Raw genomic sequence first — 18194 nt, 5'->3', positions numbered from 1 at the left:
ACAGCTGTATGCTTTGACCGGTCTCTCAGAGGATCCTTCTGTTGTGGGGTTGCTGAGGGTCGAAGAACAACGGGTGCCAATCACTACTACAACAGTGTACCAACAGCAATATTGCACCAAATGAGGCTCTGTAATTACTATCGATAAACTGATCCATTGACTAGAGAGCCAAGGAGTCATCAGCAAGACTCACCACCCTTTAATAGCCCCATATGGCCTGTGCAAAAGTCTAATGGAGAGTGGAGATTGACAGTAGACTATCGTGGCCTGAATGAAGTCACGCCACCGCTGAGTGCTGCCATGTCGATGTGAGAGATGAGAAACCAGGCCTGCGAGAAACTAAGAAAAACAGCCTGAGAAAGCGAAAGTTGAGGCTGATCAAAGAAATGCCTCAAACACTCGCAAGACAAAACTGTGAGTCACAGGGTGGATAGTGTGCAGGTCGAAGCTGATAAGGCTGCCCCAATAACACAGGATGCAGCTGGAGGAGGGAGCCCTGTGGAGACAGGACGGCTCTGCTCTGGTGCACCTGGCCAAAACTTCAAAGGCCATCTGTCCGGTGAATGACCTTTGCTTCATTATCCACCAAATGCATATTAAAGTTAACACCCCTCAATATGCTAACGAGGGCTAACATGATCATGCTAATTACATCATCCCATGAAACACCTTACCCCTCCCCGTACATGGGATACGTAGGGATGTGGGTCGACCTAGGGGACGGACCCAAGGAAAGCGTGTATAAATCAAGGGGGTGGAAAGAAAGGGGGGGCCCTGAAGAGTGCAGTGAAGCAAAGAAGATGGATGCAAGCAAAGAAGACGGCTGCCCCCTGGAACCCTCGCTGGCGGGATCAGCGCAGAAACCCAGACCGGTGATCTTTATTTCCCCATTCCCTCTATCTCCCTCTTTTCCCTTTCCTATTAAGAAATGCAAGGCATATTGTATTGCTTGCCACAACTTGCTATATACTTAGCCAATTATCGTGTGTTCAATTAGTACATTGTGGGTAGTTAATAAATGTTTGGACTTGGAGACTTGTTGTCTGCTCCATTGGGGATTTGCGAATCTGAGTCACTTGTCTCCCTCGTCTGAGCGGGATGTGCCGGACATGCTAGAGCTTCAATACAAACTGGAGTCAAAGGCAGCGAAGTGGTACGCCACGATTGATATTGCTAATGTGTTCTTCTCAATCCCTTTGGCAGCAGAATGCAGGCCACAGTTTGCTTTCACCTGGAGGGGTGTCCAATGTACCTGGAATCGACTGCCCCAGGGGTGGAAACACAGCCCCACCATTTGCCGTGGACTGATCCAGACTGCCCTGGAACACGGTGAAGCACTGGAACACTTACAGTACATTGATGACATCATCATATGGGGTAATACAGCAGAAGAAGTTTTTGAGAAATGGGAGTGTAGGAGTCTGGGCTGCGCTGAGGGAAAGTTAGTGCAGGCAGAAGAATGCAAGGATGAAGACAAGGCCAGCAAAATAAGGCTGGCAAAAACACACAAGATAGCAGATAAGTGAGAAACACCTGTGGTCAGCAAAAGCACACAAGTCTGAGCAAAACAGGGTGTGAGACAGGGGAGTTTTTGGCAAGTTTTGGGCTTTAAGTGCTAATTGCAATTAACCAATGCAAATGCTTGTAGAGGCGCGTGAACAGCGCGTGTAGATGACCTGTAGCCTATTAGAAGATAGATGAGCGCGTGTACAGAACTTAGTAGAATATAAATGTAACTAGGACTGGAAAAAATAAAGATGGACGATCTGATCATCACATTGGTGTTGTGTCGTTCCTGTTCCCGCACGGAGAAATAAGGACCCCGGCTAATGGTGACCCCGACAGGGGAGAAAATAATCCAAATCCTTCTGAGACATGGTTTCACCATAAAGCGGAGTAAGGTTAAGTGACCTGCACAGAAGATTCAGTATTTAGGAATAAAATGGCAAGATGGACGTCATCAGAGTCCCGATAGATATGATTAATAAAATAACAGCTATGTCCCCACCTACTAACAAAAAGGAAACGCGAGCTTTCTTAGGCCTTGTGGGTTTCTGGAGAATGCATATTCCAAATTACAGTCAGATTGTAAGCCCTCTCTATCAAGTCAGAAAAAGAATGATTTTATATGGGGCCCGGAGCAATGACAAGCTTTTGAACAAATTAAACAGGAAATAGTTCATGCAGTAGCCCTCGGGCCAGTTCGGACAGGGCAAGATGTTAAAAATGTGCTCTACGCTGCAGCCGGGAAGAATGGCCCTACCTGGAGTCTCTGGCAGAGAGCACCAGGGGAGACTCGGGGTCGACCCGTGGGGTTTTGGAGTCGGGGATATAGAGGATCCGAAGCCTGCTATACTCCAACTTAAAAGGAGATATTGGCAGCATATGAAGGGGTTCGAGCTGCTTCAGAAGTGATTGGTACTGAAGCACAGCTCCTCCTGGCACCTCGGTTGCTGGTGCTGGGCTGGATGTTCAAAGGGAGGTTCCCCTCTACACACCATGCAACTGATGCCACGTGGAGTAAATGGGTCACACCAATCACACAGCGGACTCCAATAGGGCGCCCCAGATGCCCAGGAATATTGGTAGTGATCACAAATTGGCCATAAGGCAAAGATTTTGGAATGTCACCAGAGGAAGAGGTGACGTGTGCTGAACAGGACCCACCCTATAATAAGCTACCAGATAATCAGAAGCGATGTGCCCTGTTTACTGATGGGTCCTGTTGTATTGTAGGGAAACATTGAAGGTGGAAGGCTCCTGTGTGGAGCTCCACACGATGGGTCACAGAAGCTGCTGAAGGAGAAGGGGAATTTAGTCAGTTTGCAGAGGTGAAAGCCATCCAGCTGGCCTTAGATATTGCTGAGCAAGAAAGGTGGCCAGTACTCTACCTCTGTACTGACTCATGGATGGTGACAAATGCCCTGTGGGGGTGGTTACAGCAATGGAAACAAAGCAATTGGCAGTGCAGAGGCAAAGTCATCTGGGCTGCTGAATTATGGGAAGATGTTGCTGCTTGGGCAGACAACTTTTTTGTGAAAGTGTGTCACGTAGATGCTCGTGTACCCATGTCAGGCCACTGGAGAACATCAGAACAACCAACAGGTGGATCAAGCTGCTAAGATTAATTTGGCTCAAGTGGATCTGGACTGGCAACATAAGGGTGAACAACTTATGGCCCACTGGGCCCATGACTCCTCGGGCCATCAAGGAAGGGATGCAGCATATAGAAGGGCTCATGATCGAGGGGTGGACTTAACCATGGACACTATCGCACAGGTTATCCATGAATGTGAAACATGCGCTGCAATCAAGCAAGCCAAACAGTTAAAACCTCTTTGGTATGGAGAACGATAGTTAAAATAAATATAAATATGGGGAGGCCTGGCAGATTGGTTATATCACGCTCCCACAAACCCAGCACGGCCAATGCTGTGTGCTCACAATGGTGGAATCAGTCACCGGATGGTTGGAAACATATGTCATGCTCTGCGCCACTGCCCGGAACACTATTCTGGGCCTTGAAAAGCAAGTCTTGTGGCAGCACAGTACCCCAGAAAGAATTGAGTCAGATAATGGGACACATTTCCGAAACGACCTCATAGACACTTGGCATTGAGTGGTTATATCACATCCCCTACCATGCACCAGCTTCTGGGAAAATTGAGTGGTACAACAGGTTGCTAAAAACTACACTGAGAGCAATGGGGGGTGGAACTTTCAAACACTGGGACAAGAATTTAGCAAAAGCCACCTGGTTAGTCAATACCAGAGGATCTGCCAATCAGGCTGACCCTGCTCAATCAAAGCTTCTACATATGTAGATGGAGATAAAGTCCCTGTAGTGCACATTCAAAATATGCTGGGGAAGACAGTGTTATTCCTGCCTCGGGTAAAAGCAAACCCATGCATGGGATTACCTTTGCCCAAGGACTTAAGTGCACTTGGTGGGTAATGCAGAAGGATGGGAAAGTCCGACATGTGCCTCAAGGGGATTTTATTTTAGGTGAAAATTGGTGATGAATTGAACTGTATTATGTTAATTGCCAAATAAACATGTTATTGCATATCATCATTGCTATGGTTGATACATATTATACTAATGGTATCACATTAATAAAAAATTATGAACTTTGATAGAGTCAGGACTGATTTCAGCAATTGGTGCCCAGCAGCTTCCTCGAGATTGACATCTTCAGCCCACAAACTGTGAGCATGGACCACGCCAGCCAGATACATCAGCTACAAGCTCCAAATGTAGCAGAGACTACATGCCATTCTCCTGCTGCATCCAAGGTCACCCACTCCACCAACTGAGCCAACTCCACCTCATCCCTCCTGCCTTAAAAGACTGTCATGACAGATGGAACCTGAAGTTATGGACTAAATGAACTCACTATACATTTTGGAGGGAAGGCCCATAGACTAAAGGAATGATATCTGTGTATATACATCTAAGACCAGGGAAAGGGATGGTGATTAATTAGAATGTATTGGGAAACATGGAACCTGAGCATAACGTAAATGGCATGGAATAAGGGTGGGTAATGTTCTGGTTTCGGTTGGGATGGAGTTATTTTTTCTTCTTAGTAACTAGAATAGTGCTGTGCATTGGATTCAGTATGGGACTTGGTATGAGAAGAATGTTGATAGTACACTGATATTTTCAGTTGTTGCTAAGAAATCAAGGACTTTCCAACTTCCCATGTCCTGCCCATGTGCAGGTGCACAAGAAGCTGGGAGGGAGCATAGCCAGAGAACCGGACCCAAATTAGCCAATGAAATATTCCATATCATGTAACATCATGCTCAGTACATAAAGGAGAATTGGTCAGGAAGGAGGGAGTTCTCTCTCGCTTCTGGGATTGTGGTTTTGGGATCTTGGTATTCTTCAGGATTGCTAGCCGGGAACAGGCTGGGTATCAGTTGGTGGGTGGTGAGCAATCGCATTTTGCATTACTCACTTGTATTTTCTATTATTGTTATTGGGGGGTTTTGGGGGGGGGTTTTGGGTTTTGGGGTTTTTTTTTTATTTCCCCTGGGCAGGGGAGGGGGAGCGAGCGGCTGTGTGGTGTTTGACTGCCGAATGTGTTTAAACCATGACAGTTCTTCAGAATAATTGCTTTCTGTGGATCCATGTTCCCTACCTATGGTTCTTTGCAGTTTTTGCTAGATTCCTGATGTAGTACAAGGAATTGAGCAGTGTCTGGGTCCAGAGTACCTTCTACCCTTGAACTGATGATTGAGTTCTAAGTGAATATTGCCAACTTAAAAAAACTGTAAGCCATCATGTTCTCTACTATGTTTGTAAATATTTAGTGGATGTTGTCTCAGAGGCATGTGTGTAACCTTGTCTTTTTCAGCTTTTAAATTAATATTTGGTTTGAACTACTGTCATTAGTCGTGTTAAGACACATCCCTGGAGCGTTGTCCTGAGTAGGCATTCAGAGATTGGTTTCTTTACAGGAAAGAAAATCTATCTATCTGAAGTGCTTTTTCTTCAAAGATATAAGTCTCTGGGTTAACATTTAATCACTCTGCAAGGACAAGTTGAAGCAATTCTTTAGCTACTTTTAGGGTGTTTTCCCCCCTTCTTCTGACTGGCTTTTACGTGGGAGTTACTGCTGCCTATTTTCTCTAAGAACTAACCTTAGTGTGTGGGAGGGGAAGCTCTGCTGAATTTGAGATTCTTTTGAGTGCCTCTAACAGTGACTTGGAGGACTTAACATCTTGAGAGCTCCCTCCTAGACTTGTCCTAAAAGCACTGACTGAAGACTGATACTCCAATGAGAAGTTTTGGGTTTTTTTTTTTTGTAAAGGACAGGGATTACAGGTATTTGCCTTCTTTAACACCTTCAGAGTAAAAAATACTTTTTTGTTATGTTAGGTGAAAGCTTGTTTTCTATGCCACGCCATAACTGTCCAAAGCCCTTGTAACAGCTTACTTCATACACTTATGTTTTTGCTGCAGATCCATCAGGGCACAGTCCCCGTCTCATACACGGTGACAACAGTGGCGCCACATGGAATTCCACTTTGTACAGCCCAGCACATACCTCCCTGCAGCACACAGCAGGTCCCAGGTTGTTCTGTGGTATTCAGTGGACAGCATCTTCCTATCTGTAGTGTTCCTCCTCCAGTAAGTATGGTTCTCTAGTTATATTGACTCTGGACTTAGACTTAGGAGGTGGAAAGCCTGGAGTTTCACTGCCCATACAGCTTTCCCTGATGTAAAATAAAAACTATTATTTCCTGGGGTAAATTGTAATGGTATATATAATATGGTATATATAATAGTGCAAGCTTTAGAGCTAGTAAACTTACTGTGCTTCCCTGCTCACTTCATAGAATTATACCATATTCTCATGTAGAAAAATACAAATGGACTCAAAATGGATGACAGTTTACAATCTGGTCTCTTACCCTATCCATTAACATCTGTTCTACATACGTTCGAATGCTTACAGGAGAAGACTTTTGAAGTTCATCAAGTACTATTAGGAATCTTACCTAGAGCTTTTATCTGCAAATGGCCTTATAAAATGATACAGCTACAGCTAACATCTCTTTATGAAAGACAGGCAAGGAAGCAGAGGGGATTGCCCCTTACATGAAGGAGTAGCTCAAGCATATAGAGCTCTTCTATGGAATGGGTCACAGGCTGTTTGAGAACTTGTGGGTCAGGAACAGAGAAGAGACTAGTAAAGGGTGATATCATGATATGAGCTTGTTACAGACCACCCGATCAGTGAGGGATCAAGGGGACAAGACCTTCTTTAAGCAACCCGAGGAAGTCTCCAGATTTTAGACCCTGGTTCTTATGGGGGACTTGAAACTCCCTGACATCTGCTGGAAGGGCAACAATGGGACAGAAACAGTCCAGGAGACTTCTGGAGGGTGTTGTGGGGGGTGAACAATGATAAAAACTTCTTAATACAGGTGTTGGATGGGCCAACTGGGGGATGAACAGCTGGATCTGCTGCTCATGAACAAGGAAGAACTAATTCAGGATGTGGCAGTCAGTAGCAGCCTTGACTTGAGCAGAGCTCAAGATCCTGAGGGGAGTGAGGAAGGCAAGAAGCAGAGTATAGACCTTGCATTTCAGACCATTGTGCATGCAGCTTTTGCTTTACCTGTTAAACTGTATTTATCTCAACCCATGAGTTTTCACACTTTTACTCTTCTGATTCTCTTCCCCATATCACTTGCGGGGAGGGGAGCGAGCAAGCAGCTGTTTGGTGTTTAGCTGCCTATTGGGGTTAAACCACAACAGTCCTTTTTGGTGCTCAACACAGGGCTCCAAGGGTTTGAGATAACAACAAATTTGACCAGAGTGTATTGGAGGGAACTTATCATTATTATATCTGTTTAACAGTTGCTGGTTGTGATGTTGACTTATCTGTCCTCAACATTGGTTTATCTGATCCATGCCATGCTCCCTTTTATTGCTGTACATCAAATTTGAGAGCTTGTTAAAGGATGGTTTTGGCTTTTGAAGTTTGCTGTGCTGTGTAGCACTTGGTGGTGTTTTGCCTGGGAAAATTATGATAAAAGCACTGGCCTTGAGCCTAATGGTATTTGGGCCCTGCATTGATGCCTTCCCTGTACTTCAGGAACCATCTCATGGAGACAAGTTAATTGTTAAAATTACACTTTTTCCCTTTTCTCCTCTGAGACACATTCAGTGGAGGAAACACAGAATGGCACCTTCCCCTTCTTCTATGGGGTAGATGTTTGCTCCCTTGTTACAATGTCTTCAGTATCTTGAACATTCTTGGGTAACCAAAACACTCCTATTGGTACTTCTGAAGAATATTTTTTTGGTTTTTTCTAAGGTTAATCAACTATTTAGGAATATCACCTAGGGATATGCCCCAAGGCAGTGTGGTTATGGGTGGAAAGGAGTGTGGGAGAATATGGGCAAGTACCTAGAATGGTTGTCACTGATGATCTGGAATTTCACCCCTGAACAACTGTGAGATCCTGATGAGGTGATAGAATGTTTGAAAAAAGGATGCCCTGGCTCTGGCTATGCCAGAGACACAACTTCTCACTATGTGCCGGGGCCTGGCCAACTCCTACTGAGAACTATTCAGGACCCTCAAGGAGAAGAGAGGGTCTCTGTATCTGAAGACATAGAAACAGACACTGTGGCTGAATCAGAGACCCAACCTTCAACTATATCAGTTGCTCCAGGATGGTCAAGAAACAGCAGAAGTGGAGGTCAACTTGTTTAGTAAGGGAGAAAAGCTTCTCCTGAGATGGAGTAGGAGGGAGTATCAGAAGAGGCAGCCTGTTCTGCAGCAGGGCAGTCACAAGAGGAGAGGAGGAGAAAGGGACTGAAAGCATAAACAAGTCAGAAATCACCCTATCCTTGAGTGAACTGTGAGCTATGCAAAAAGATTTCAGCTGTCATCCAGGCAAGCAAATTATCAGCTGATTGCTCTGATGCTGGGATATTGGGGCCAATAGTCAGGAAATAGAGGGTAAAGAAGCCAATCAACTGGGTTCTTTTGCTAGTCATAAGGCCATCAACAAAGGGATAGGAAAAGGGCAACAGTCCTGAGCCTCTGGAGGCGCCTCCTGTTGAGCATGAAGGACAGGTATCCCTTCAAGGAAGATCTTGTAAATTGCCAAGGCAAGTGGACCACCACTGAGGGAGGTATCCAGTATCTGAGGGAATTATCCATGGTGGAGGTGATCAACAACCTCATAGACACCTGGGCCAAGAAGCATGGCATTGACTGGGTATATCACATCCCCTATCATGCACCAGCCTCCAGGAAAATTGAGTGATACAATGTACTGTTAAAAACTACGCTGAGAGCAATGGGTGCTGGGACATTCAAGCACTGAGATACAAATTTAGCAGAAGCCCAATCAAAACACCTATGTACTGTGGAAGGAGATAAAGTCCTCGTAGTACACATAAGGAACTGTCTGGGAAAGGCAGTCTGGGTTATTCCTTCCTCTGGAAAAGGCAAACCCATTTGTGGGATAGCTTTTGCACAAGGACCTGGGTATACTTGGCGGATAATGCAGAAGGATAAGGAAGTCTGATGTGTACCTCAAGGAGATTTAATCTTGGGAGAAAATAACCCATAATTTGAATTGTATGGTGCCATTGCTGTATGATGCCAGTGTTATATGCTGTATGTCACCACTGCTGTGGCTGCCATATGTTAAAGGTATTATAGCAGGAACTCCTTGCTGCTAGCCAGACTACAGGCAAGGGGAGGAGTTCATTGCAATGTTAAACCCTATAACCTGGTCCAAAGGGACCAGAGGTGGAGATTGTAATGGATATACCTTTAAACTGTTGTAACCCATGATTTGAGTTGCATGTTATAGGAAGTGCTATAGCAGGAACTGCTCAGACCAATGGAGGGTGAGCCTCAGAAGAAGCAGTGCAAGTGCAAGCAGTGAACCAACCTGAGCTGGCTTTGCTGCCCAATAACTCCACACCACACCACCTCTCCTGTCCTGAGTGACCACCATAAAAGATGGAGCCCAAAGTCATGGAATAAATGAACTGAATAGACATTTTATGGACATTTTACAAGGATAGTCCACAGATTAAGGAATGATATCTGTGTAAATATCAGATGGGAAGGGGGGTGGTGGTTAATGAGGATGTATTGGATAGTGTGGGACCTGAGCATGACATAAATGGTATGGAATAAGAGGTAGAGAATGTACTGGGTTTGGCTGGGACAGAGTCAATTTTCTTCACAGTAGCTAGTATTGGGCTATGTTTTGGATTTGTGCTGAAAACAGTACTCATAACACACCCATGTTTTAGTTATTACTGAACAGTGCTTGCACATCATCAAGGCCTTTTCTGCTTCTCACACTGCCCTGCCAGCTAGTAGGCTGACTCCAACTGACCAGAGGAATATTCCATACCATATGATGTCATACTCAGCAATAAAAACTAGGCAGGGAGGGGGAAGTTTGCTAGGGCTGCCATTTCTCAGGGACTGGCTGGGCATCAGTTGGCTGGTGGCGAGCAGTTGTGGATTTTTGCATGACTTGTTTTTCTGGGGTTTGTTTTTCTTTGTTGTTTTTTTTTTTTCCTCTTTTTTTCTTATTAAACTGTCTTTATCTCAACCCATGAATTTTCACAATTTTACCCTTCCAATTCTCTTCCCCATCCCACTCTGAGGGGAGTGAGTGAGTGGCTGTGTGGTGTTTAGCTGCGTACCAGGGTTAAACCACAACACTCTGCATCTGTGTACACACACCTCTGTCTCTCTCTCTTCCTCTGCATCTGTGTGTGTGCCTGACTCTGTCTCTCTGTCTCTCTTACTCTGCACACGTGCGCCTCTCCGTCTCTCTTTCTGCCCATCTCTGTGTACGCACACAACTCTCAGTGTGTGCACATTTCTCTTCCTCTGCATCTGTGTGCAGAAGCATCTCTGCATCTGTGCATGCACGCGTCTCTGCTGCTCTCCCTCTGCATCTCTCTTCGCACCTGTCCCTCTGTCTCTCCACTCGTGCATCTCCATGTGCACATGCATCTCAGTCTCTCTTCCTCGGCATCTGTGTGTGCACGTCTCTCCATGTCTGTGTGTACGTGCATCTGGCTGTCTCTCTTCTTCTGCATCTGTGTGCACGTGTGGTAGGTTGACATTGGCTGGCCACCAGGTGCCCACTGAGCCACTCTCACATCCCCTTCCTCAGCAGGACAGGGGGAGAAAATAAGATTAAAAACTTGTGGGTCGAGATAAAGGCAGCTGAATGAAAGAAAGCAAGGCTGTGCATGGAAGCAAAGCAAAAAAAAATTATTCTATACTTCCCATCAGCAGGTGCTGTCCAGCCACTTCCTGGGAAGTAGGGCCTCAGTATGCATAGCAGCTGCTTTTGAAGACAAACGCCTTCATAACAAATGCCCCCTCCCCCTGCTTTCTATTAGCTTTTATTGCTGAGCATGATATCATAGCGTATGGAATATCCCTTTGAGTCAGCTGTCCCAGCTATGTCCCCTCCCAACCTCTTGCCTGCCCCCATATGTTATCAACATCTTTCTAGCTACAAATACAAAGCACAGCACTATGAAGGCTGCTATGGGGAAAGTTAACTCATTCCCAGCCAGACCCAATACAATCTCCACCGCTTATTCCATCCTATTTGCATCATGCTCATTCCACATAATTTGTAACATTAACATATCTTCTGCTTATCCCACTGTATCTGTTTCACATTCCTGAAGCCCCCTTCTGCCAACACTTGTAATTTATACGACATAATTAAACCATCTTTACGTCCAGCATACACTCTCATTAACAACTATCCCTTCTCCCTTAACAGATAGTTACATGTTATTTCCCCATTCCATGGGTCTCCACCACTTGCCAAAATGTTCATAAGAACAGGTTATGACTTGGGCCCCATCTGTCAAGGTGGTCACTCAGGACAGGAGAAGCAGCATGATCAATTGTTGGGCATCAACATCAGCTTGGTTTGGGTGATGTTTTGCTGATTAGGGATATCAATTAAACTCAGACACCAGAGTGAAAAGAGCAGGTGTATTTTACTAGAAATAACTAAATAATATAACAGAATAATACAGAAAACATACAGTAAGAAAAGACAGAATAGTGCACTTAAACAGGAAAATACAGGGTAATGCATCAAATCATTACTACAAGAGAGAGAATAGTGATTAAGAAAGATCCATCACCACTTGCATACGTTACCATCATCCAGATCCGCAGTGGCTGGGCAGCCCCGGTTACAGCGAGGATTTGGAGAGCCTGTCCCGGCAAGTGGGAAATCCTACGCGGTGCGTCCACCCGTAGGTGAGGCTTCCAAAGTCGCTGTGAGTGGGTCCAGCCTTATATACCTAAAAATCAGTAAGCCAGAATAGCTGGCACCTTTGTTTTAAGTGGAAATATCTGGTTTCAGTCTCACATTAGGTTCCCCCCAGAGCCTGGCCAGGGCTCAAGGAAGAAGCTAAGGGAGTTTCTCTGCTTATCTGATGGGATTATGCGCAAGGTCTCACATCAGGCGTCTAGGACACACACCTGTCTCCGTGACTCTATTCACATACAAAGGAAGGGAAAGATACATTCAAGATAGCTACATCCTCCATGCATATTTCATTAATGATTACATACTGAGTTAACAGTTTCGGTTCAGGGCCTGTTGCTCAGGCTTCAACACTTCCACCTTTTACATCAGCATAAGTGGTTTGTTATAACTTAGTGTAATACCTGTTAGCACAATAGTTATCAGTTATAAAATATACAGGATTCATCTATAGGTCAACTCTGGCTTGGGCCTATTGTCCAAGCCTTAGCACTTCAGGTGATTACTGCGCTTGTTGGGTTACTTGCGAAGCTTACTCTTTCTCGGTTCAAACAGTTCCTGCTACATTGCTTCCTACAACATACAACTCACATCACGGATTATTCTTCCCCAAGGATAAATGTCCTTGAGGTACACATGGGATCTTCCCATCCTTCCACATTACCCACTGTCCTGGTTTAGCCAGGATAGGGTTAAGTTTCCCCAGCAGTGGGGGGGAAGCTCTAGCTGGGTTATTCATATACCATGCTGACATCACGTCCAGGCGCTATAGCGCGGGAAGAATCGGTGATCGCGTGGGTTTGTGCAGCCGTTCCTCTCACTGCTGTATCGGTACATACCTTGCTCTGTTCATTGTTATCACTATTAGTGTTATTGCTATTGTTGGTGTTTGTTGTGTTGCTGTTGCACTGTTGTATTAAACCTCTCCTTATCTCAGCCTCGGGGCTTTGTATTTCACTCCCTTTGTGGGGGAGGGGCAGCGGCCGCATGGTCTCAGACCCCGTCAGGGACTAAACCACCACAACTTTTGGCGCCCAACATGGGGCTACAAGAGGGCTGAGGTTATTTCAGAAATGAGTCCCATTGTCCGACTTAACTCTTTCTGGGGTACCGTGTCACAACAAAATTTGCCCTTCAAGGCCTAAGATGGTGTTTGGGGCAGTGGCATGGTTTACAGGATATATTACTAGCCACCCAGTAGTTGCTTCCACCATGGTGAGTATGTAGTGCTTGCCTATGTGTGTTCGTGGCAGTGGTCCAATATAGTCAATTTGCCAGGCCTCATCATATCGAAAACCCATCCACCACCCTCTATTCCAAGAAGACTTTACTCATGTGGCTCGCTTGATTGCAGCACACGTTTCACATTCATCTGTGACCTGCATGATGGCCTCCATGGTCAGGTCCACCCCTTGATCACGAGCCCATCTGTATGTTGCATAGAATCATAGAATCATTGAATCATTTAGGTTGGAAAAGACCTTTAAGATCATTGAGTCCAACCGTAAACCTAGCACTGCCAAGTCCACCACTAAACCATGTCTCTAAGCACCACGTCTACACATCTTTTAAATACCTCCAGGGGTGGTGACTTAACCACTTCCCTGGGAAGCCTGTTCCAATGCTTGACAGCCCTTTCAAGTGAAGAAATTTTTCCTAATATCCAATCTAAACCTCCCTTGGTGCAACTTGAGGCCATTTCCTCTCCTCCTATCACTTGCTACTTGGGAAAAGAGACCAACACCCACCTCGCTACCAACCTCCTTTCAGGTAGTGGTAGAGAGCAATAAGGTCTCCCCTGAGCCTCCTTTTCTCCAGACTAAACAACCCCAGTTCCCTCAGCCGCTCCTCATAACACTTGTTCTCTAGGCTCTTCACAGGCTTCTGTGCTCTTCTTTGGACATGCTCCAGCACCTCAATGTCTTTCTTGCATCTCTCCCTAGATGTCCCGATGTTTCATGGGAACACTGAGCTACAAATAACTTGCCCTTATGCTTCCAGTCCAGGTCCACCTGAGCCAATTCACTTTTGACAGTCTTCTCTACCTGTTCATTGTCTTGATGTTCTTCAGTGGCACAGTTCTTGGGCATGTGAGCACCTATGTGCTGTACCTTTAGACCGATGTTTTCTATCCAGGAAGCAATGCCTTGCCACAGTGCAGCAGCCCAGATGGTTTTACCTTTGTGCTGCTAATTGATCTTTTTCCATTGCTGTAGCCACGCCCATACGGTAATTGCCACCATCCAGGAGTCAGTACAGAGATGGAGTACTGACCACGTTTCTCATTCAGCAATCTCTAGGATCAGCTGGATGATTTTCACTTCTGCAAAGTTGTCTTCTTCTTTGGCACCTTCAACAACTTGTTGCGTCAGACTCCACACGGCAGCTTTCCACTTCTGATAGTTGCCTACAACATCACAGGATTCATCAGTAAACAGAGCATAATGCCTTTCATCTTCTGATAATTCATTATGTGGTGGTGCCTCTTGGGCCCAAGTCACTTCCTCAGGCAATGCTCCAAAATCTCTGCCTTCTGGACAGTCCATCATCTATTCCAGCATTTCTGGGTGGTTGGGGTTCCCTGTTTGAGCCCATGGCGTGATCAACACGACCCGCTTCCTCCATATAGCATCAGTTGCGTGATGTGTAGAGGGGATGTTTCCTTTGAACATCCAGCATATCACAGGCAATCGCAGTGCCAAGAGGAGCTGTGCTTCTGTACCAACAATGTCTGAAGTGGTTTGAACACCCTCATATGCTGCTAGTATATTCCCCTGCTCCAGCATGGGGTCCCTCCCACAGGAGACAGTCCTCCACTAACTTCTCCAACGCGGGTCCTTCCCAAGGGCTGCAGTTCTTCAAGAACTGCTCCAGTGTGGGTCCTTTCCACAGGGTCACAGATCCTGCCAGCAAACCTGCTCCTGCATGGGCTCTCTATGGGCTGCAACTTCAGGGTTCATCCACCTGCTCTGTTGTGGAGTCCTCCACAGGCTGCAGGGTAGATATCTGCTCTACTGTGGACCTCCATGGGCTGCAGGGGGACAGCCTGCATCACTGTGGTCTTCTCCACGGGCTGCAGGGGAATGTCTTCTCTGGCATCTGGATCACCTCCTCCCCCTCCTTCTTCACTGACCTTAGTGTCTGCATACTTGTTTCTCTCACATTTTTCTCACTTGTTTCTCTCAGCTGCTGTTACGCAACATTTTTTACCCTTTCTTAAATATGTTATCACATATATTTCCTGTTAGCTGGTGGAGACATAGTTGGTATCTTGTTGATCACATCCATAGGGACATGATGATGTCCATCCTGCCATTTTACTCCCAAGAACTGGATCTCCTGTGCAGGTTCATTGACCTTGCTTCTTTTTATGGGGAAACCAGCTTTCAGAAGAATCTGAATTATTCTTTCTTTCTTTCTAAAACACTTTTTCTGCTTTGTTGCCCCACGCAATGATGTCATCGACGTACTGTAGATGTTCAGGGGCATCACCCTTTTCCAGTGTAGTTTGGATGAGTCCATGACAAATAGTGGGGCTGTGCTTCCACCCCTGGGGCAGTCGATTCCGGGTGTAGTGGACACCCCTCCATGTGAAAGTAATCTGTGGCCTGCACTCTGCTGCCAAAGGAATTGAGAAAAACACATTGGCAATGTCAGTTGTAACATATCACTTGGCTGCCTTTGGCTCCACTTCATTTTGGAGTTCCAGCATGTGTACCCCTGCTTCTCTCTCCCTCTCTCTCCCTCCCCCTCTCTGTGCTTGCATCTTTGTCTCTCTTCCTCTGTGTCTGTGTGTGTGCTCATCTCTCTGCATCTGAGCCTGCATGTGTCTCTGTGCACATGAATCTTTCTTTCTCCCCTCCTCTGCCTCTGTGCATGTGCATGCCTGTGTCTGTGTCTCTCTTCTGCTATGTCTGTGCACGTGCACATCTCTTTCTCTCTCTGTCTTTGCGTCTGAACATACGCGTGTCTCTCTGCGCCTGTGTGCATTCGCTTCTGTCTCTATTCCTTTGCATGTGTGCACGCCTCCCTGTTTCTCTCTGTGTCTGTGTGTGCTCCAGTCTGTGTATGCGTGTGCATGTCTTTCCGTCTCTCCTCCTTTGCATCTGTGTGTATGCATCTCTGTGCACGCACATCTCTCTTCCTCAGCATCTGTGTGTGCAAGTCTCTCTCTGCATCTGAACATGCACACGTCTCTCCACGTCTTTGTGCGTGCACACCTGTTTTCCTCTGCATCTGTGTGCATGTCTCTCCCTTTCTCTCTGCATCTGTGTGCGTGCGTCTATGCCTATGTGCGTTCATGTCTGTCTGACTCTGCCTCTCTCTGCCTCTGTATCTGTATGCATGCACATCTCTGTCCCTCTTCCTCTGCGTCTGTGTGTGCTTGTCTCTCTGTCTCTCTGCCTGTCTCTGTCTCTGTCTCTGTCTGCGTCTGTGCATGCCCACGACTCTCTCTCTTCCTCTGCATTTGCCTGCGCACACACATCTGTCTCTGCCTCTCTGCATCTGTGCATGTGCCTGTCTCTTTGTCTCTCTTCTGCGTCTATATCTGCTCCCATCTGTGTCTGTGTGTGCACATGCATGTCTCTCTATTCCTCTGTCTGTGCACGCCCCCATCTTTGTTTCTCTTCCTCTGTGTCTGTGTGCGTGCCCGTCTGTGTGTGCATGCATCTCTGTCTCTTTTCCTCCGCGCCTGTGTGCATCTCTCTCTCTCTGCCTGTCCCTGTCTCTCCCTGTGTCTGTGCACGCCCACATCTTTTCCTCAGCATCTATGTGTGTCTCTCTCTTCCTCTCCCTCCCTCCTGCCATTTGAATGAGCGCATGTCTCTTCACATCTGTGTGCATGCGCATCTCTCTGTTCCTCTGCATACGCTCCTCCCTGTTTCTTTTTGCGTCTGTGTGCTCCAGTCTGTGTATGTGTGCGCGCATCTCTCTGCCTCTCCTCCTCTCTCTGTCACATTTCTCTCCCTCTGTTTCTGTGTGCATGCATATATCTGTTTCTCTCCTCCTCCGCATCTGCGCACATGCGTGCCTCACTGTCTCTCTCTCTGCCTGTCTGTGTGTGCCTGTGACTGTCTCCCTTCTACGTTTGTCTGCCCTCCTTTGTGTCTGTGTGCGCACGTCTCTGTGTCTGCGCGTGTGCATCTGTCTCTCCCCTCCTGTTTGCCTGACCGTCTGTCTCTCTTCTGCACCTGTGTGCGCATGCCTTTCTTGCTCTGCGTCTGAACGTGTGCATGCCTCTCTGCGTCTGTCTCTTCCTCTGCAACTGCGCTTGCATCTCTGTCTCTCCTCCTCTGCATTTGTGTGCACCCATGTCTGTCTGTGTGCATGCGCCTCTGCCTCTTTTTCTCTGTCTCGTTCTTCCTCTGCATGTTTTCTCATGCCTGTCTTTCTTCCTTTGCATCTGTGCATGCATGCGCCTCTGTCTCTCTGCCTGCCTCTGTCTCTCTGTGTCTGTGCACGCCTGTGTCTATCTTCCTCCACATTTGTCTGCGTGAGCATCTCTCAGTCGCCTCTGTGTCTGTGCGTGCACCCATCTATCTGCCCTGGTTTCTGTCTGTCCTCTTCCTCTGTGTCTGTGTGCGCATCTCTCTTCCTCCTTGTCTGTTTGCAGGCACATGTCTCTGCATCTGTGTGTACACACCTCTCTCTCTCTCTCTGCATCTGTGTACATTCCTCCGCCTCTCTTCGACTACGTCTGTGCATGTGCTTATCGATTTGTCTCTCTTTGTCTGCATCTGTGTGCACTCACGTCTCTCTCTCTCTCTCTCTTCTTCTCTATCTTTGTGCACTCGTGTTTCTCTTTCCCTGCATGTGTGCGTGCACGCATCTCTGCATCTGTCTTTCTGTGTGTCTCTCTTTGTGCCTGTGCACAGGTGCCTCTCTGTCTCTCTTTCTCCACGTCATGTTGGTGTTCATGCACACCTCTCCTCATCTGTGTGCACAGGCGTCTCCCCCCCACATCGCTCTGCATCTGCGTACATGCGTGTCTCTCCTCCTCTGTGTCTGTGCACACGGTTGTCTGTCTCTGTGTCTATGTACATACCTGTTTGTTTCTCTCTCTCTCTGTCACTCTGCGTTTGTGTGCCTGTGCATCTCTCTTCCTTTTCATCTGTGTGCGCATGCGTCTCTCTTCCTCTGCATCTTTGTGTGCGTGCATCTGCCTGGCCTCCTCTGCATCTGTCTGCACGTGCCTCTTTTTCTTCCTCTGCGTGCTCTCCTCTCTCACCCTCTCCGCATCTGCATGCGCAAGCCCCCCTGTGTCTGTATCTTGTCTGTCTCCGCCTCTGTCTCTTGCTGATGCTTTTTCTCTGCTCCGTTCTGCCCTTTGCTCTTTCTTGCTCTCTCCTCTCCACTGTCTTCCTCTCTCTTGCACTTTTGTG

General features: G+C 46.7%; 1 protein-coding gene across 1 annotated transcript in view; it reads left to right on the top strand.

Annotated features, from left to right (window-relative positions):
• LOC141917732 (E3 ubiquitin-protein ligase RNF38-like) overlaps positions 1 to 18194 on the top strand; it is a 288771-nt gene that overhangs the window by 224245 nt on the left and 46332 nt on the right. The window contains 1 exon segment of the mRNA XM_074811147.1: positions 5972 to 6139. Within this exon segment, the coding sequence (XP_074667248.1) occupies positions 5972 to 6139 (168 nt within the window).

The sequence above is a fragment of the Strix aluco genome, chromosome W (assembly GCF_031877795.1).
Source record: "Strix aluco isolate bStrAlu1 chromosome W, bStrAlu1.hap1, whole genome shotgun sequence".
NCBI classification, from domain to species: domain Eukaryota; kingdom Metazoa; phylum Chordata; class Aves; order Strigiformes; family Strigidae; genus Strix; species Strix aluco.
The sequence above is the reverse complement of the archived record's forward strand: the minus strand, read 5'-3'. Positions and strand labels throughout refer to the sequence as shown.